Below are 21,595 nucleotides of genomic sequence, written 5' to 3'. Positions count from 1 at the left end.
CAAAACTAATCCAACTACCCTGAGTTTGTTCAGCTACATTCATGGTACAGGCCCCTGGTGAGGTTCACAGAGTAAGTTACTATGGTTACTGACTCTCAGTATAAGTGTCCTCTCTTTAGTTAACTCGCTTTCTCTGGTTTTACAAACCTCACATTCTGAAACAGAAAATCCCTCATTTCAGGGTTAAACAGAGTTTTCACTAAACCTCCTTTCTGAAACAGGCCCCTGGTGGCGCAGACGCAGGTTTAAAGCTGCTCTTGTGTAGATGTCGATTGGGTGAAGTAGTTATTCATCAACCATCTTGATCACAGGCAAGAGTTTCCTTTCAGTAGAAAAATCACATCTCTTCATAACGTAAGGATCACGTCCAACATGTGTTGTGGTTTTCTGTTTATACCTCTCTTGTAACTACATGGACTTAAATCCATCTCCATCATTCTGCTATTCACTTCCTGTCATACATCTGAATTTCACATGTTATCAGAACCACACGACTGCAAACAAGCTACTGTATCCCAAATTGTTAAAAATAAATGAATAAAACTTCCTGGAGAACTGAACACATGCTTGTCGCCCATGAAACCTGCACAAGTCATGTGTTTCCTCAGACATCCATTGTTTCCAGAATCCTCACCTTCAATATGTGCTCAAGAAAGAAGACAAAGAAATAATGATCATTGATGTACTCCAAGCACTCCACAAGCCAATACGATCACACGCCGTCTGACATCACTTACACTGATGATGTGTGCTCTCTATATCATCTTATCAATTCACTTCAGAAGACAAGTGTGCATGAGCTGTCTGTCAGGGCTGTGTTGGCAAACATGAAAAAGAACTGATGGCTATTTCTGTGGAAGAGTCTCTAATTTGGAAGAGCCGCTTAATTCTCTAGCGGTTAACAAGCGAATCCATCACATCTGTGCCACATAAATTAGATGTGAAAAATATGAGGTCAATAGTACAGTATAAACTCACACATGACTTATGATCACAGTGATCTCCTCAGGAACAATGATGTATAATGAATCATCATATAAAGTCAAACACATGTGAGGATTAAACACATTGAGTGAGCGGAGCCGGGACACACGGTTGACACATAAAGTCAGCGATAAAAGTTCTTATAAAGTGAAAATCATCATCTATAAAGAATCTCTGACAGCTTTGTCTTCCTGCCTGAAGTGAGAAATGATGATTTGACACGTGTCTTCACCTCCAGTACAGGAGTTACACCTGGATACAAGAGTTTATGTTTCTCAAATATTGATCAAGTAAAACAAATTCATACTGTAAAATAAAAGAACTGAAGGCCTTTAGAAAGAATCATTTATTCTCTTTGTGTCTTTTGACATTATGCATAATCACATCTACATAAAGTAATAGTGTGAAGAGTAAAGATCTGTAAAGAGATTATACAAAACCATTCTGAAAGATTTATACCACCATGATTCTCACCTATAAATAATAAAGATGATCAAGTTCAAAGTAAAACAGTGACCTGATAACACCAGACATTGTGTTCCAACACCATCTCAAAACTCACTGACAGAGATGATGTCATTTATGTTATAACTAAACAAACTGTAAGTTCATCTCATGTTGTGTATGTGATGATAATATCGGCTTTGTCTTATATTGTAAAGAACAAAAACAAAAAATCTGAAAGAACGTAATGACTCTATCAACCCTGAATTTGATCATTTGTAGCTTTAAAGGATTTCACATTTGACATTAGAATTGTTATCACACCTCATATAAGCAGATTTTTCTCATGTTAATGGCTGACATGTTATGTGTGTCGTGTGGAATCTCTGTATAATCTATAGATCACACAGTTTCATTGATGAATTCTCATAAACACTAAATCCAGGATAGAGAGGTTGAGTGAATGTGGTGCTGATGCTGTGGATGAGGGTCATTGTGTCAGAGACGCTGTAGAAGGACAGAATTCCTGCTCTCTCATCCACATACACTCCTATTCTATCAGATCGGGGCTTTACAGGGAGATTAGTATTGATCTTATTGTGATAGAAAGAGTAACTGGAGTCACGACAGGTCAAACTCCAGGACTGATCATTACATCCAAACAAACACTCTTGACCATGTCCCTTCCTCATGATGCTCTTATATGACACTGATATAAACACATCACCAGTCCTCTCAATCTCCCAGTAACAGCGTCCACACAAACTCTCTCTACACAACACCTGATAACACACATCATCAAATCTGTCTGGATGATCAGGATACTTCTGGAGTGTTCCAGTGTTTGTGATCTTTCTGTTTCTCTCAGACAGACGGAGACGTTTATTCACTGTGTTTAGATCCAGAGTCAACTGATGAGAATCTGATGAAGGAAAAACACATCACAGAATGATGAATATAAACATCTGATCCATGTCTCGTATCTGAACTCTTCATGTGTGAGTGTCCTGAAGAAGCTGTGTGTGATTCATATGTATTTATAGCAGAGGTTCTCAAAGTTTACATTCAAAGGTCCGAATCTGAATTCTCGTCAATGTCAAAGGTCAGGTACAATTGTTATTACAAAACTTTCTTTTTATAAACATTAAAAACAACTTTAAATAACTTTAAATAACACCTCAACTCTTTATGAACACTGTAAAAAAAAAAACCGTAAAAAAACGGTAAATCTCTGGCAGCAAAGTTGCCAGACGTATTCCGTCAAATTACAGTAAAAGAATGTTTTTCAAAATTACATGCAAAAACCGTAAAAATACAGAGAATATTTTACAGTCATAATTCGTTTAATTACAGTGTATTACTGTTAATAATTGTTATTTAACTGTAGAAAAACAGATAAATTATGTGAAAATACATAAAAAACAACTACCTTTCAGGTTAATCTCTGTAAATATATGGCTTTTATTTGTTACTTTATCAAGTTTCTCTGTATTTATACAGGAATTTTCTTTCAAAATACAGTTTAACTTTGTAAAATAAGTAAAAAGACATGTAAGAAAACGTAATAATTATGTGAAAATACAATAAAAACAACTACCTTTCAGGTTAATCTCTGTAAATATATGGCTTTTATTTGTTACTTTATCAAGTTTCTCTGTATTTATACAGGAATTTTCTTTCAAAATAATGTTTATCTTTGTAAAATAAGTAAAAAGACATGTAAGAAAACGTAATAATTATGTGAAAATACATTAAAAACAACTACCTTTCAGGTTAATCTCTGTAAATATATGGCTTTTATTTGTTACTTTATCAAGTTTCTCTGTATTTATACAGTAATATTCTTTCAAAATACAGTTTATCTTTGTAAAATAAGTAAAAAGACATGTAAGAAAACTTTTAGGTTAATCTCTGTGAATATATGGCTTTTATTTGTTAATTTCAAAATACAGTTTATCTTTGTAAAAGAACTAAGAACAATCGATAAAACCCCAATAAGTACATAAAATCAAAGACAAAAATATTACATAAATATATTTTTAAATTATTGGCCATTGCAAAAATAATCATAGTACGTTAAAAATACCTTAAAATTAGCTACATACATAATCTGTAAATTAAGGTATTTAGTTGTCGTTATATGAAACAATATTTTGTGTTAAAATATAGCCAATCTAATGTATAGTAACTAAGAAATGTTGTTTCTACCAGTAAAACAAAATCTATAAAAATGTAATGGGTACCTCCAATAAAACAGAACAGTCATTTTAGTGAATTGCAAACAAACGTTTAATGTTAATTGGACAGTAGAAATACAAGCAGAGCATGAAAAAATAGCTACATTATGATAATTAAGTGATTGTCAAATAAAATGTTTTAATGGATAAATAAAAACATTTAAAGGAATTAAAATACACAATATTTTGAACTATGCATGGGTCTAAATAACGTGTTTTCACTATCCGTATGAGTGAGTGAGAGTGAGTGAGTGTTGTTTGCTATTTTGATGGTAACTTTTTTTAAGACACTAACATGTCAGCCAGAAGAATCAATGAATGAATATCTGCTAAATTTATTTTACAAATTTACTGACACTATAAGGTGATGCTCACAGTTAAATCATACCAAAGCTACTTCTATCATGGTTCTCAAAGAAAAGCATACCTATAGAGTAGGAAAGGCCTTCCTGTCCAGACAGATATTAGTGAACTTCTGTTTTTTTAAAGCAATTACTGAAACATTTTCTTGGTCCAGAGTTAAAAATACTTTTTAAAGGGTTAGCTAAAGTGAACAGGTGCTTCTGTTTTGAAGTCCATAAAAGTGCATCTATCCATCATAAAAACAATCACAGGGCTCTGGGGGGGTTAAAGATTTAGTTCACCTCAAAATTAATTTCCTGATAATTTACTCACCCCAATGCCATCCAAGATATCCATGCCTTTCTTAAGTGTAAAAGAAATTAAGTTTGAGGAAAACATTTCAGGACTTTTCTCCACTCAACGGACTTCAAACGCAACCAAAATGTTGAAATCCAAATCAATGCAGTTTCAAGGGATGTGCACGATCGCACCTGAGAAATAGGGTCATAAAGTATCTAGCGAAACAGTTTTTTTTTTTTAAATGAACAATTGTGGTTAAAAAGTATATAAATGTTTGTCTTGTGCTGGTCTGCAACGCGCCAGGCATTGTCATCACGTTGGAAACGTCGCAATTTTTTTTAAATAAATAAAAAAAGATGTCGGACGATTTTGAAATTGGAGGACAAAATGAGATGGAATTTGTCGCACTTCCCTGCCTTTTTAAACCGGAGTACACCGATAAATGACATGACGGGTGACGATTCCAACGTGATGACGTAATGCCCAGCGAGGTGCAACACAAGCACAAGTCGAATAATTGTGGTTAAAAAGTATATACATGTTGTGTGTCTGTTTTTTTTTAAATTACCAATCGTTTCGCTAAATAAGACCCTATTCCTGACGTCCACAGCCATTTGAAACTGCATTGCGATTGAAGTCCATTGTGTTGATAAAAATGCTGAAATGTTTTCCTCAAACTTAATTTCTCTTCCACTGAAGAAAGAAAGACATGGACGTCTTGGATGGCATTGGGGTGAGTAAACTCAAGAAATTCATTTTGAGGTAGACTAATCCTTTAATAAAGGCCTTCTGAAGCAAAGAGATGCGTTTGTGTAAGAAAAACATCCATATTTATAACTTTATAATCAAAATTATCTAGCTTCTGCCAGACGACCGTATGCATTCATATGGTGTCAGAAGAATCGTTTTCAGATTTCAGATTAAAAACAGTCCCCTATTTCCACACCTGGGTTGTCATGGTCATCTGATGTAGATCCACAAGCACAGGTTTATCTATAACCTGAAATCACAAAAGGAGGACATATTTTAAAATACTATTTAAATTTAGGGTTAGGACTTCCCCTATCCATGAATGACTCTTACATAGTGCACCTTTAAGGTGTAATGGATTAGTTTAAGCTTCTTTTAAATTTACAAACTCATTATGGAGTAAACACTGATACCCCTTTTCCACCAAGGCAGAGCTGGTCTGAACCAGCACCCGGTTCTTGTTGGTGGAAAAGGGGTATTAAACAACCTGTTATGATTGATATTAAAGGATTAGTTCACCTCAAAATGAATTTCTTAAGTTTACTCACCCCAATGCCATCCAATATATCCATGTCTTTCTGTCCTCAGTGGAAGAGAAATAACGTTTTTTTAGGAAAACATTTCTGGACTTTTCTTCACAGAATGTAGTTTAATGGCACCCAATGTTTCTCAGTTCATCTCCATGCAGTTTCAAAGGTCTTTGAAGTGCTTCAACGGGCTTAGCACGAGACCAGCTGAGGACGAGGGGGTTTTCTAGCGAAACGATCGATTATTTTTATTATAAAAAAATTATATACTTTATATACAATAGTTCGGATTGAGCTCAAGACTGAATAAGCCGGGAACTACGACATCATGCTCAACGGCGCATGCACGTGCGGAAGTACCGCACCACTGTTTACAAACTGAACTTATATTTATGGGTACAATGCCGGTGCCATCCAAGCATGAGGACGTAGTTCCCGGCTTCTTCAGTCTTGAGCTCAATTTAAACTATTGTATATAAAGTATATAATTTTTTTATAATAAAAATAATCGATCGTTTCGCTAGAAAACCCCCTCGTCCTCAGCTGGTCTCGTGCTGAGCCCGTTGAAGCACTTCAAAGACCTTTGAAACTGCATGGAGATGAACTGAGAAACATTGGGTGCCATTAAACTACATTCTGTGAAGAAAAGTCCAGAAATGTTTTCCTAAAAAAAACCGTTATTTTTCTTCCACTGAGAAACGAAAGACATGGATATTTTGTATGGCATTGGTAGTTCACCCAAAAATGACATTTAGCCTGTGATTTACTCACCCTCAAGCAATCCTAGGTGTATATGACATTCATCTTTCAGACAAATACAATCGGAGTTATATTAAAGTGCCCCTATTATAGAATTTTGAAAATTACCTTTCATAGCTTTCGTGTGTAACAGATCTAAGTGAACGAAAACATCCAGAGTTTCACTTTTATCACGGATAGATGCACTTTTACACTCATTCACTTCCATTATAAAGCTGGGAAGAGCCAGGGCATTTGTTAATATGAATGTATTCGTCTGAAAGGTTATATACACTTAGAATGTGAGTAAATCATGGGCTAATTTTCATTTCAGGGTGAACTATCGCTTTAAGACTAGAATATGCAAATGATTTATTATGCTAATGAAACAATTACAATGCCATACGTAACATCGAAGTGAAATATTCACTACATTTAGAACATACACCATGTGCAGGCCTCACCACGTGCGTCATGCACAGCACGAATCATTCAAATGGATTCTTAAAACACTATGTACAATACATGTTTATTAACAGTCAACCAGATCTATTTTCTTTCATAAAATTTAACTAATCAAACAACATACCTGTTAACAGACCACATCATCAGTGGATCAACGGGGCAATGGCTTCTCTCTCACGCTCTCCTGTAGACACTGGGCGTAATAATATAATTATAAGCACATTATGAATTTCATAATCTTATTACAATTAAACACTTCATCACAATCAACACGATCAAATGCTGTTATCACTTAAATCACACTGGAGCAAAAACTTGCATTTGGACAATAAAACTCAGCTTACCAGAGAAACGTCCACGAGAAAAACAACGTGCATGCGATCGCACGTCGTATGGAGAAACCCCGCGATGTTTCACCGATGACGCTCCCACTCTAAACGAAGACTCGAAGAAAAGTTCCTTTAATTTAACGTTATATTCTCTTACTTGTGAACAGTAATATGAACAAAATTGTGTGAGATTCATTAATCCATTTGAATTATAAAACAGAAAACAAAAGTAGTATAACAAGTAAATTCAAGAAAATTATACAATATAGGGGGAAACTATTCAAATATTTCACACCAGTTACAAATGTATACTTTTTATATCGCGCTGAAAACACTCTTACCTTCGTTCGAAACGCAGGAGAAAACATTACATTCCTTATTCCAAAATGCCAATGCAGCTCGATGATATCCGAGGATGGCTCACCTAAAAGCATTGAATTGAAAACACCCGCGCAAACCCGTTGAGAAGACGTCTCTGACAACCGTTTGTCAATTCAAATGTCTAAAACATGTGACCAAATCATTGCTCTTTCGGCTGTTATGACCTATGACACATTCGACGTTGTGGGCGGGAATTGGCGGCAAATTTGAATCTGTGTCGCACACAAACAACAAGATGCATCTGAATAAACGTGTGAATGTTAAATAGTCGTATGGAGTTGAAAGTAGAATAATATTATTTTCATTATTCTGTGGAAATATTTTTCAACAAAAGTTACAATAACAATTTTTATATATATATGTGCAAATACGTAGTAGCAATATGTTTTATATATATAGTTATATAGTTATATATAGTTTAACCATTAGGATTTGTTGGTGTTTTTCTGTGCACGTGTAAAACATAGGCTATCTGGAAAATTCCACAAGGAAAGATTCTGTTGGTGCTCCCGTATGACTGTTGGCCCCATATTTCACTACATCCACCCTATTTTTCAACATGGACAAAGCAATTTCATACGAGATAATTTAATGTATGAGACTTCGGTTTCATTAGTCACTAGGTTAACAGCCTGAAAAAAACAAGAGTGTAGTAAAAAATTACTTGTGCTTTATGATTATCGTGTGTTTATGATTATGATTACGAACTTTGTTATCACTTGCTGCACTGGATAAATTAAAATCTCTGAGAACTGTGGGTAGGATAATTAAGTGTATTAGGGATGCTTTGCCCCATGCATTACTGTCTTGCATAAACTCAGCTCTGGTAGATGGCACAGTAAACAAGAGATGATCTGTCAAATTATGATTGATGCTGGCGTAATACAATGTTTTGTATGAATAAAATGCTTCAGAAATATGGAGTTGTCTAAGTTCTGAAATTGTAAATTGTAAATTTTATAATAAATCATTGAAGGAACCATGGACAACAAAAAGTTAAGCTCTGAACTTTGATCCAGGAGACATAGGCATTGCCTGCCAGGGCATGGTGAAACCCTAAATAAACCACATTTTACATTGTTGATAATTTATAAAAATAATATAGTTCATTTGGAGTTTGCTATAATGTGCTATTATTATATTAACAGACATTGCACCCTGGAGAAAGTTATTCCTGGAGGGAACATTCTCAAGGGGGATACATTTAAAACACTTTCAATTCACTGATTTATGTAATTTTACATACATTTTTGTCATGAACAGGAAAATAATCAATAAAACATTTACAATAATTGTCTGTAAAAATACATCTTTTAAATCTGTAAAAATTAACTGTAATTTTCTGTAAAAATAATTTTTTAATCTGTAAAAATAGTATGAAATGCCTTTAAAAAACATAATTTTTATGTAATTGTTATTTACAATGAAACACTGTCATTTTAATGGTAAAACTTTTAATTACAGCAAATATCTGTTAAACAACAGCATTTTACTGTTTAATGAAAAAATGGGGAAATTCTGTAAAAAAATACAGAATATTACCTGTAAAATAACGTTTTTTTTTTACAGTGAAGAGTTCATTTGAAAACGGATAACTCGGTCATGTTTTTATTGTGTTTTATTATGTTAGTTAGCTGTATTTTACATTATTACTTATTCAAAAGAACCCAATTGCAGTCTCATTGATATTAATTTGAATGCACAATTAAACATTGTTTTTGATCAACTTTTTTTTGCAAATCAACTCTTCATATGTTTATCATCATATTCATGGTGTTATCTAGTCATACTTGTGTTTACTGTCTTAACTGTTACATACAGTGCTGTATATTTATACAACAAAATGCCAAAAGTTGCTCTCATTTACATATTTCAGAAGAAAAGCCACGCGAGCGCACTGCGGTCAGGCCAGCCTCCACTTTGATAATGACGGTCAAGCCCTCACGGTGGTTTAAGTTTTCCCAAACTGTTAACTATCACCTGACGTCAGCAGGCATGGCGGCGGCCATCTTGAGTGAAGTAAAAGATTGGAATGGACTTTTATTGGTATCGATGAATTGATTGATTGATTGATGTTTGTTTATTGAACTTGTTTCCTTTCATTTTTATTTTTGTGATGCTTTGGCACCTGTGAGCACCTTAAACTTTACTGGCTTATGAGAACTTGAACAAATATTTATATGGCATTTTACATCCTCCATGTGTTATTTGAAGAACTCTGGATGTCTCTGTGACAATCATATAGAAAAAAACATTGCAAATAGGATATTCAGGGGACTTTTATTTAAAAACTCCACATCAGAATGTGATATTGCATGATGGACAATCTGAGATATTGTACTATGATTTTGAGGTAAAATCAACAGGTAGTTTTCTTTAAACACCTATCTGAACATATAGAAAAAACAGTTTAAATAGGATATTCAGGGGACTTTTATTTAAAAACTCCACATCAGAATGTCCTGATATTGCATGAAGGACAATCTGAGATGGTGTACTATGATTCTGAGGTGAAATCATTTTCACAAAACAGGTAGTTTTCTTTTAACAGCTATCTGAACATACAGATAAAACAGTATATATAACAAAAAATAACAATACCAACCACCGGAATGCCTTAGGAACGGCCTAGCAACCACCCAGAACGCCACACAAACTGCATAGCAACACTCTTGTAACCACCAAAATACCTTAACAACGGCCTAGAAATCACCCAGAACATATCAACCCTTTAATATTTAACAGTGCTCGTTGCCCTAGCAACACTATCAAATTATAGAGTGCAAAACAGTGTTTATTTTTAAATTTGTCCTGCCGCACGCTTGCCGTAATGTCTTATGTATGCGCTCACAAAAACCACCGTGAGGGCTGGCTTGACCGTCATTATCAAAGTGCCTGACCGCAGTGCGCTCGCGGGGCTGATACCTGCAACCTTTAATCTCCACGCTTTAGCTGAAGAAGTCGGTAAACACTGCTAAAGGCAGAAACACGAGACGCTCGGACACTTATGTTGTCTAACGGTGCTGAATCGTGCTAATGAATGCGACCTGAGGCGTTATAGCTCCGTCTCTGTTACCAGGGCAGCAAGTGACGTGTTTGTCTTTACATTCTAAAAATGTCTGTTATGAGCTCTGCGGTAGAAAATGAACCATTAACATACCGGATGACATGGATAGACACGAGCGGAACGAGATCGACCCCTACACTGGTGTATACACGTGTGCCTGCATATGTGTGTGTGTGTGTGTGTGTGCAAAAGACCCACGCTTAGGAGTTAACCCACCGGAATGTAATAAGGATATTCGCTACCCCCTAGAGGAGCTTTATTATGAAGGGGAGTACCACTCGTCCGGAGTGAGAGTGGAAGGGCGCGAGTTGTGTGTGAACAGCGCGTGTGACGGGTCTGCGGCATACACAGGCTCGTGAATCAGGTTGTAACGGAATCATCCGTGCCATGTTAAACACAGTGTGCTCATGTGCGTCTAATAAGAGGACTCTGCTGTTCTGTTGCAGGGAAACCACATCTGCACACAGCTGCATTCCTCGGGAATCTTGTGAACGCTGGCTCTCCCCTCTGGTGATTTGTTATTGTGTGAAGAATAAAAGGTTTCAGTTGATTCAAAGCTCCCTGTTGTGTTCTGACCGACACCCCGGTTCACTGCTATACTTATCCAAACTAGCCCCTCCCCTCTCAGAGTAGTTCTTCGCTACAGTGTGTTTGGCACTTGGCGGGTCCGGAACTATAGTTATAATATAGGCAGGGGTGCACATAACTTTTTCAGTGAGTTACTCAGGTGAGTACCAGCAGATGGTGTCTGGTACTCACCCCATATGTAGCGTGGTCTTAATAAGTGCAGTCTTCCTCACTGTCCTCCTCAGTGCTGGCACCACTGTCCTCTTCAGTGTCGCCCCTACTGTCCTCTGCTTCAGCTTCCTGCATGGTAGATGATGAAGATGCTGCAGATGCACCTCTCTGTCCTTGATTGAGCCTCCTATTAGCTGTCTCCATCCACAGGTCAACAACAGGCTTTGGGTCAAATGTCTCTGTGGTCTGCTTTGACAGGTGAATGTGCATTAGGGCTGAGAGACGAGCATGTGACAGACGAGATCTGTACTTGGTTTTTATTATGTTGAGATGTGAGAATCCCCTCTCACAAGCTGCACTGCTTAAAGGCAGTGTAAGAGACAGCTTAACCACCGTGTTGATGTTGGAGTAAGCATCTGGGTTACTTGTATTTACTATTTGGACCAAGTCATACACAGAAGAGGCTCCCAGGCGTTTTCCTGCCTGCTTTAAGCGCATCCATTCTGTCACAGTGGTATCTTTGTCAAGTTGCAAGGTGGCCTCATATTTCTTGAGAATGCTGCAAACTGTTGTGTTTCCAAAACTGTGGAGGTCTTGTATTTCCTGAGGCCATGTTGAAGGATCAAATACTAAGAAATGATCACATGACTTGAGGGAGTCATATCTGATTTCAAACTCTTCAATTAACCCCCTGAGTAAGTGTGTCTTGTCTCTGTCCGCATCCGCATTAGAAACAGTGTGTGCCCTGTGGCTTTCACCATCAAGCAGAAGTGTGAACTGTCCAATGGCCACCATGAGTTCATCCTTACATTCTCCAATGGTCAGCTTTTCCTTCTGAAACCTAATGGATGTGGTCTTCAAAATGTTTCCAATGTCAAGCATGTCTGACAGAAAGCACCGAAAACGCTCTGTGCAGATATGCTGCAAGTCACTGTTATCACTCGTAGCCAGTTGCATTTTAATGGCTGGCAATAGTCTTGATATTTTTAACAGTGTTTCATGCCTCCATGCAGACCATCTGATATTATGAAACTTACCCAGTTTCACAAAGGAGATCCCATTTTCTTCACATAGCTTCTTCAGTGCAGCAGTTTTTTTTGCTCCACCTTTTTGTAAATAAAACTGCAGCAGCTTGACCACAGAGCGATTAAATGTCTCACAGTAGGGAACATTGCGATCAGCTGATTTTGCGCAATTCTCCAGTGTGTGTGCGGTGCACAGAATGTGTACAAGGGAGTCTCCAACCGCAGCAAGTTGCCGGAGCTTTGGCACAACGCCGTTGTATATACCGACGTTGACAGCAGCCCCGTCTGTGCACACAGCGACCAACTTTGTTGTCCAGTCATCCAAGCCTGTGTCCTGGAAAAGTTTCACAAGTCCGTCTGTTATGGCCTGCGCGGTTCGCTCAGCACCCAATTCAATCAGTCCAATAAAGTCCGAAGTAAACTCTCCGTTGCTGGACACAGACACAATGTAAATGATTTCCTGCTCAGTTTTTGTGATGTCCTCGGATCCATCAAAAAGCAGCCCCCAAAATTCAGCAGTCTGCAACTTGGCTCGTAACTCCCCGCTGATGGTGTGAGCGATGCTCTGCATGATCCGTGTGCCCCCTTCACGTGAATGATATGCACCTCCAACATTTACTCCTAGCCGCTTCAGTAAAGGAACATCCTCAGAATAGGAAGACATGGGACGTGCGTGTTTAGCTTTATGGAAGGCGAGGAGAAAAATATTAAACAGAGCTTGCCGCTGTTCTTCATTCAGCTTGTCTCGCCATCTGGCAAGTGGGCGACTGGACATTTCTTCTCGGCTAGCTTGTTTATTAGCAATGGCTTGCGCCACATTCGTGTGCTCCTTGCTCTTTTCATATTTGTCAAATAAAGAATGGTTGAAATTCTTTGAGCCTTTATAAAACGCACCTGTTTTGTCTGCTAGATGTGGATTTGAGCGGCAAATCTTGAACCACATTTCAGTGCGCTCATCGTTAGCGTCAAGCCACTGCACATCTTGGAGCCATTTTTCCGAAAAAGTATTTTCTTCGGCTCTGGCTCCAGTTGGCTTTTCTTTGTTGGTGGCGAAACGCCAAAGAAGCTGCTTAATGTCTGTTGCTTTCTGGACATATCTGACAGTAGTTGACAACCAACATGTCATGTGTAAGGTTAGATGAGAATATCGTTCAAGTACGCAAAGGCGCGTAGTAACACAAGTGGCATTACGCATTCCTGATTTTTGTCGCGCATGCGTACCTGCGTACCAGTTATGTGCACCCCTGAATATAGGTAATTATATTTTGTTTCTTATGACTGAATGTATTTTCTTCTAGAGGAGGTGTGTGTGTGTGTTATTTACATTGTAGGAAGTCGTCTCTGGTCCGGGGTTCAGTGATGTGTGTGACTGTGGAAATCAGCAGATAGAAACTGTGTCAATCTCATGATGTCATTCTAATATGATGTCAGATGTCCAGTGTCTTACCTGAGATCTTTCTCATGTGCTGTGTGCAGAAATCCTGCAGTTTGTCTCTCAGCTGACGGACAGATTCTCTCACAGCATCAAAAGAAAAGAGGAAAGTGACACTGATGTCGTCTGAAGATTCAGGAGGTGCAGAAAGAGACTGAAAACTCTACACCATCAGATAAACACACAAACACCATCATGACTTCACATTGAACAAGCCGTACTGACACAAGATATGATGTTGTTTAGACTGTCAGTGTAATGTTGATGAATGAAGAGACTTCACACATCTGTGTGTTACCTGAAGGAAAGTGATGTGATCATCTGTGTGTAAAATCTTGTCCAGCTCAGCGTCTCTCCTCCTCAGATCATCAATCTCCTGCTCGAGTCGCTCCAAGAGTCCTTCAGCTCGACTCACTACAGCCGTCTCCTGATCTCTGATCAGCTGTGTGACCTCAGAGCGTCTTCTCTCAATGAATGACATCACTTCAGTGAACATCATCTCACAGTCCTCCACTGCTGTCTGTGCACACCGCTGTTACACACACACACACACATTACAGTTACACACACACACACACACACACACACACACACACACACACACACACACACACACACACACACACACACACACACACACACACACACACACACACACACACACACACACACACACACACTGATCACACACACACACACACACACACACTGATCACACACACACACACACACACACACACACACACACACACTGATCACACACACACACACACACACACACACTGATCACACACACACACACACACACACTGATCACACACACACACACACACACACACACTGATCACACACACACACACACACACACACTGATCACACACACACACACACACACACACACACACACACACACACTGATCACACACACACACACACACACACACTGATCACACACACACACACACACACACACACACACACTGATCACACACACACACACACACACACACACACTGATCACACACACACACACACACACACACACACACACACACACACACACACACTGAACACACACACACACACACACACACACTGATCACACACACACACACACACACACACACACACACACACACTGATCACACACACACACACACACACACACACACACACTGATCACACACACACACACACACACACACACACTGATCACACACACACACACACACACACACACACACACACACTGATCACACACACACACACACACACACACACACACACTGATCACACACACACACACACACACACACACACACACACACACACACACACAGACACACACACACTGATCACACACACACACACACACACACACACACACACACACACTGATCACACACTGATCACACACTGATCACACACACACACACACACACACACACACAAACACACACACACACACGCACGCACGCACGCACGCACGCACGCACGCACGCACACAGATCACACACACACAGATCACACACACACACACAGATCACACACACACACACACACACACACACACACACACTGATCACACACACTGATCACACACACACACACAAACACACACTGATCACACACACACACACACACACACACACAGACACAAACAAACACATAAACACACACACAACCACACACACACACACACAAATACACACACACACACACACACACACACACACATCTCACCTTATGACACTCCACAGTGTCTTTCAGCGCCTGAGCATCTTTCTGTCTCTGACGGATCTTCTCCTGATGTTTCTTCTGTGTTTCTTCTAAATGACTCTGAGAAATCAAACACAATGAGTCTCAACATTATAAAGATCGTGAAGAATAGAGATCATACAGACAACATGACCATGAATGAGACGATGACAACAGACATTTATTTACAGTTTTTCTCTATTGTTTACACACAAATATTGGTACTTGAGACACAATTCATTGACACTCATTCACCAACCCCTGAACCAATTCTGCTAAACTACAAGCACAATTCCTGCTTTACACTCACATTGCAGTTCTAAAACACACTTTTTTCAAAACACTACACACAATTCTCTGCATTTGGCACAATTTTCGGGCAGAAAAATCTCTTGTTTTCACAAGGAACACACTGCCATTCATATATGAACACTGACTCATCACATGTGTAAACACCTGTCACAAACGCCTATACACCTTATCCAAGCTATGGAAGACACATGTGGAGATATAGCAGCTGATGCTTTTCATGACTGGACTGAGAAACATTGCTTGTGATGTGGATGAGGTGCTGTGGTCAGACCCAAACCCAAGAGAAGATGCATCATAGTTTTTTACTGTAACTGTATACAGTCAATTCTTCTGTTGTTTTGTATGTACACCACTGTATGTGCCACTTTGTGTTGGTTGGGATGTACACTGTACATTCTCTTTGTTGGAAAAATAAAATATATTTGTTATCGTGTATTTGTGTGTTCTGACTATAAAAACTATTTTATATATATATATATATATACACTACAAATATTTGACAACACACTTATATATGTACTGTCTGTAGTAAGTGTAATACTGAACCAAATAAAGACCAAAGTCATTATGATGAATGGAGAAGTGTTTTACATTCATTATAGTGTTTTATAAAGAGCACATCAGTGTTCAACTGGTTCTTATAAATGTCTATTCATATGATGGTTTGTCATTTAAGAAGAAAGAACATTGTTTTGAATGTGAAGTTTCATTTTGCAGGAGAATTGAGGGGTTTTGCCCATTGTGTTTGTCATGATTCTCGTGGTGAGACACGGAGAGAGGACCCAGGTGCAGACAGCGGGTAAGGGGTTAACATATTTTAATAATAAATAATAAAACATAGACCCACGTGGGGGTAACATATCAAAACAGGGATACAATAACAGGACTAAAACTAACTACACCTAAACAAGACTTAAATTAACTTTTGACATGAACTACAAATAACTAAACTGACAAGACATGAACTCACCAACCAAATCACAATGAACCAGCACAAGACAGAAGACACAAGGGCATTAAGTAAGGGAGCAAATCAAGAGGGAAACAGGTGTAGGGCATTAATCTATAACGAGGGTAACGAGAGGATGGGAACAAAGACGAGACCAGGGGCCTGTACCATGAATGTAGCTGAACAAACTCAGGGTAGTTAAATTAGTTTTGGGTTGACAAAACCAAACCAACGTGATCAAGCTTTGTTGGTACCATGAAGCAGCTCGTGGAGTTTCTTTGTCAACTCAAGCTTTGATCCTGAAGCTAAGATTAGTTTGCGTGCGTGCACGTGAACGAGTGACGTCAGCATGACTAAACCAATCGCATTATAAATGGATAAAGCGATTTCCACAATATGAACACAAACATGAATTTCAGCCATGGACTGATATGTTTCTGCTGTCTATGCAAGAGAGAAGTGTTTCAGAAACACCGCTGATTGCTTTAATGCGCAAGTTAAAAGACTATATAGTACACACATTTACTGTAGTGCTGTAGGCAAACAGGATCCGCGGGGTCCTCGGTGGAACTACAAGGGGTCCGTGTCCTTGCGGGCAACTTTTTTTATGTAAGGCATGGGTACAGAAATATAACAACAAATGTTCATTGAAGCTCCCGCATATTGCAATTTTAACCTGCGCGCGGACAAAAAACATCCATTCAGGCAGCAGAAGCAGTTAACCTTACATCTGCTTCATCATTTCCCTTCCGAGTACACATGAGAGGAGTCGCGTGCAAATAAAGTTCATTCTCATATATTCTGAACTTCTGTACAAATTTTGTTAAAGCTGTAAACGGCTAATTTCACAGGCAAATGACACCACAGCGCTTCTGCATTGTAAACTCTGACATCTTACATGTTTAAAATCAATGAAACATGCACCGTGTACTGATGGTTCATGTCAAACAAGTTGCCCAAAAAATAACGCGGACTGGTTGCATGTTGGTCTCCTTTTAGTCTGATATGATAAAAACTAGTTTATTTCTTGCAGAAAGAAGACGGAGCTCAGAATTATAAAATAGCGGTGTGTTCTGCAACACAGAGAAGCGGAAGAAAATATAAGAATTACACTTAATAAAATGGCCTGCTTTACAACAGAATACATAAGCCTTTACATTTAATAAACTTTGCGCCATTAACCAGGGTCAGTCATTTCATTGAAGTCTTATTAAACGGTTGAGGACAAAGAAAAATGTTCTTATACAGTGAAACTGAAAGTGTTCCTAGATGTTCTGCACCACAGACAAGAATGTAAAAAATCCAATGCAAATACATGTGATACAATAAAAGTGGAATATAAGTAAGTTTATTGAATTTCATATGAGTGTAAGGGAAAGCCAGCAAATCTGTAAAATTTTTCTTTTTCAGATTTTACCTATATAGTAACCAATATTTGATTTTATATTTGTAATATATATTTTTATATTAGTATTTTTATTTGATTAAACAGTATAAAAAATAACTAGCCATTCTAACACGCAGTGTGAGTCAGTTACGTCACCTATATGTTTCTTTGCTCACAGCTGATTGGTCAAACTTCAGTCTGAGATCTTGCATCCAGAACATAATCTGCCCCGGAGCAGGTTAGCCGTGCAGCGTAAGATACCATGGTGACAAACACCGAAGAAAGCAGAGCTACTCTCATGGTACTGTGGCGTGATGGTAAGGCGGAGAGCAAGATAACTAAAATAAACTCACTGTAGCCAACTACGCCACCTAAGGACTTTCACCCCAGGATATACTAGTGTTCAGAGGAAATCTAAACCCCAGGTTCGTTCTTTCCAGAGAGGACTGAGACAGTTCTGCCAATTAAAACAAATGTTTATTTTATTAAAATACAATTCCTATGACAGTCACTAAAAGGTACCTTCCAATACAGTTACAAACACGGGCCAAGAAAAGGTACGTAAAAGAACAAACAATGTAAACACTACGGGCAGCCTTGGATCGTAAAAAAAAGGCACAAACAAGGAAAAAGAATATTGCCCCACCTAAAACAGTAATCACTCACTACAACCAACCACACACACTGGTGTTGCCCCCTGAACAACAGGGAATGAGAAACTCACTCGTGTTAAACACTGCACCCCAACAAGAGGTGGGTAAAATACCCTTTCTACGAGTGGCCACAGGAGCCCCGAGCACTTACAATAAATACAGTTAACCACAAACAAAACTAAATAAATCAATAGTTACAGGTTCTTCAGTGAACTTCCTCAATGGGAAGCACTTCGTCGACAAACACAGATGGGGTAAGCCAAGGACGAAAACCAAAACACCCAAATTATAACAATCTCTGAGAGAAATTGTCACAAAACAAAAACATTAATGAAAATAAAACATTCAAAATTGAAACAAAACAGCAGCGTAATCCGGGGCAGTGCGTCTTGCCATTAAAGATACGTTTGCACTGCACAGAACTGGACGCAAGCCTGTTATACACATCCCTCCGACAGCGTTCACGATCCGTCTAGCTGCACTTGAAAGGTGTAATGACTGCAGGACATAAACCTTACATTACACACTAATATTATAAAATCAGATTCTACATATCACTAATTATAAGATCACATTCACACTGATTCACGTACCTGATCAAACAATGAATGGGAAGATATGCTTATACGGCTCAGCTGGACGCAAGCCTGTTATGCATGTCCCTCTGACTGCGTGCTCAACCAGTCTAACACATCTGTACAGGTTCTAGCTGCACTAGCACGGTATAATGACTGCCTGAAACAAACTTTAAATTACACACTAATATATGAAAACAAACCACATAGCACTCACTCACTCCTCACTCACTCACTCACTCACTCACTCACTCACTCACTCACTCACTCACTCACTCACTCACTCACTCACTCACTCACTCACTCACTCACTCACTCACTCACTCACTCACTCACTCACTCACTCTCACTCACTCACTCACATACATACCTACCTACCTACCTACCTACCTACCTACCTACCTACCTACCTACCTACCTGATGAACCAATACCCAGACTAAATGCCCCGAACCACACGACTCCGCTAGGAACAGGCGACCAGGATGCAAAAAATAATGCATACCCAGCCCTTTGAATACGGCCTTTTTATTTAGAGCGCAATCATGGTAATTAGTCACCAGCCGGTTACCTGACACCACTAAATCTACTGGGTAGATACTGCCAGTTCTCCAACAGGGGGAGTTATAGGGAGATTTCTATTCCACTACAGTACCTAAAACCCAAGGTTGGCACAAACTAAACTGAAACATAGCTGGCTAGCCACCTAAACCAGCTTCATGGTACAGGCCCCTGAGAGAGTGTCTGTAAGACCATAATAATCGCGTCTCTCCACATTAAACATGAGGTTCTGTCATGATCCTGCCACTACACTAAGAGAAACATGACATGATGCAGCAGAATCATGACAGTGTTTGTGTTTTTTGATTTGTGTGTAGAGTTCTGAGAATATGAGGCATGCTTTCAGAAAATGTGTGTAAACAATTGAGAAAAACTGTAATAGACAATTGATTTATTGTTGAATGAATGTTGTGCTGGTTATTCTCCGCAGTGATTCCACATTAATTCAATGATCTTTGCGTTGATTAAACACTTCAGACCAGTTGAATTGAATCTTAGTGTTCGCTTCAGAACATGAGTCTGCTCAGTTCCCCTTGAGAAGAGTTCAGACGCTGAAAGAGACATTCTCACCTGTTTCTCTGTTCTCGCTGCAGCGGTCGATACAGTGTCATGATCTCTGTGTTCATCCACCATACACAACATACAGATACATCTCTGATCCGTGCGGCAGTAGATCTCCTTCAGCTTATCATGTCGAGAGCAGATCATCTCCTGCAGTCGTCCGGTGACCTCCATCAGGTTGTGTGTTTTACCTCTGAAGAGATTCTGGTGTTGCTCCAGATGAGTTTGACAGTAAGAGTTCAGACAGATCAGACAGGATTTGATGGCTTTGTGTTTTCTTCCAGTACAGACGTCACACTCCACATCTCCAGCTCCAGCGTAACAGACATCAGAAAGTTTGGTCTTCTTCAGTTTCTCCACCATTTTAGCAAACACCACATTCTTCCCTAGAACAGGCCGAGGGCTGAAGGTTTGTCTGCACTGAGGGCAGCTGTAGATTCCCGTCTGATCGTCCTGATTCCAGCAGTCTGTGATGCATCTCATACAGTAAGTGTGTCCACAGGGAACAGTCACTGGATCCTTCAGTAGATCCAGACACACTGAACACATGAAGTGATCCTCTGAAAAACCTTCTGCCATTTTACCACAAACACACACGTCAACTCAAGAACACTTTTACTTTCACTTTTCCTGAATGCAGTTTCCTGGTTGAGTGTTTGAGAGACGTGTGCAAAACAGGCGTGTCTGTGAATCTAATAAAAGAGTTCACTGTGTGTCATACAGAAGCCATAGTGCCAAAAAAACTCAAAGCCCTGAATTAGCCTTTAAAAACAATAATACTGTATGCATATACTTCACTGAAATGGGCTTAGTTATTTAATAAACGTTTTTCAGAGAGACTGAACACATGCTTCAAATGCTTTAAAATAAAGCTTGATCTTTAAAGCACCAGTCAGTGAAATTTAGCGGCATCTAGTGGTGAGGTTGTAAACTGCTACTAACGGCTCACTCCGCCCTCCCCTGTGAAGGGTGGCTGACACAAAACTAAGATGTCGTTTTAACTTCTTTACCGAAGAACAGGTTCTGTCGAGCGGTTTATATCCGTTTAGCGCTACAGTAGAAACAGCATAGAGCGCTCTGT

General features: G+C 39.0%; 1 protein-coding gene across 5 annotated transcripts; it reads right to left on the bottom strand.

Annotated features, from left to right (window-relative positions):
* Positions 1 to 1,311: 1,311 nt before the first annotated feature.
* Positions 1,312 to 21,150, bottom strand: LOC306910532 (tripartite motif-containing protein 16-like). Of its 5 annotated transcripts, none has more exons than XR_013788165.1 (10): positions 20,524 to 21,150; positions 15,503 to 15,598; positions 14,058 to 14,291; positions 13,775 to 13,922; positions 13,652 to 13,696; positions 7,458 to 7,540; positions 7,132 to 7,246; positions 6,912 to 6,980; positions 5,254 to 5,307; positions 2,269 to 2,350 (listed from the first exon to the last, which is right to left on the bottom strand). XR_013788165.1 is itself a non-coding variant. In XM_079485120.1 (6 exons), exons 1-6 carry the CDS (start codon positions 21,091 to 21,093, stop codon positions 1,824 to 1,826), a joined length of 1,620 nt encoding a protein of 539 aa, XP_079341246.1. In that variant the 5' UTR covers positions 21,094 to 21,150; the 3' UTR covers positions 1,312 to 1,823. The 5 variants fall into 5 exon arrangements, 1 of the variants encoding a protein (XP_079341246.1); XR_013788166.1 differs by having other exon boundaries at positions 7,132 to 7,220; XM_079485120.1 differs by lacking the exons at positions 5,254 to 5,307; positions 6,912 to 6,980; positions 7,132 to 7,246; positions 7,458 to 7,540 and having other exon boundaries at positions 1,312 to 2,350.
* Positions 21,151 to 21,595: the final 445 nt, after the last annotated feature.

This window comes from Barbatula barbatula (genome assembly GCF_947034865.1).
Source record: "Barbatula barbatula genome assembly, chromosome: 21".
Lineage (NCBI taxonomy): Eukaryota > Metazoa > Chordata > Actinopteri > Cypriniformes > Nemacheilidae > Barbatula > Barbatula barbatula.
Note: the sequence above shows the minus strand (reverse complement) of the source record. Positions and strands in the feature narration are given on the sequence as shown.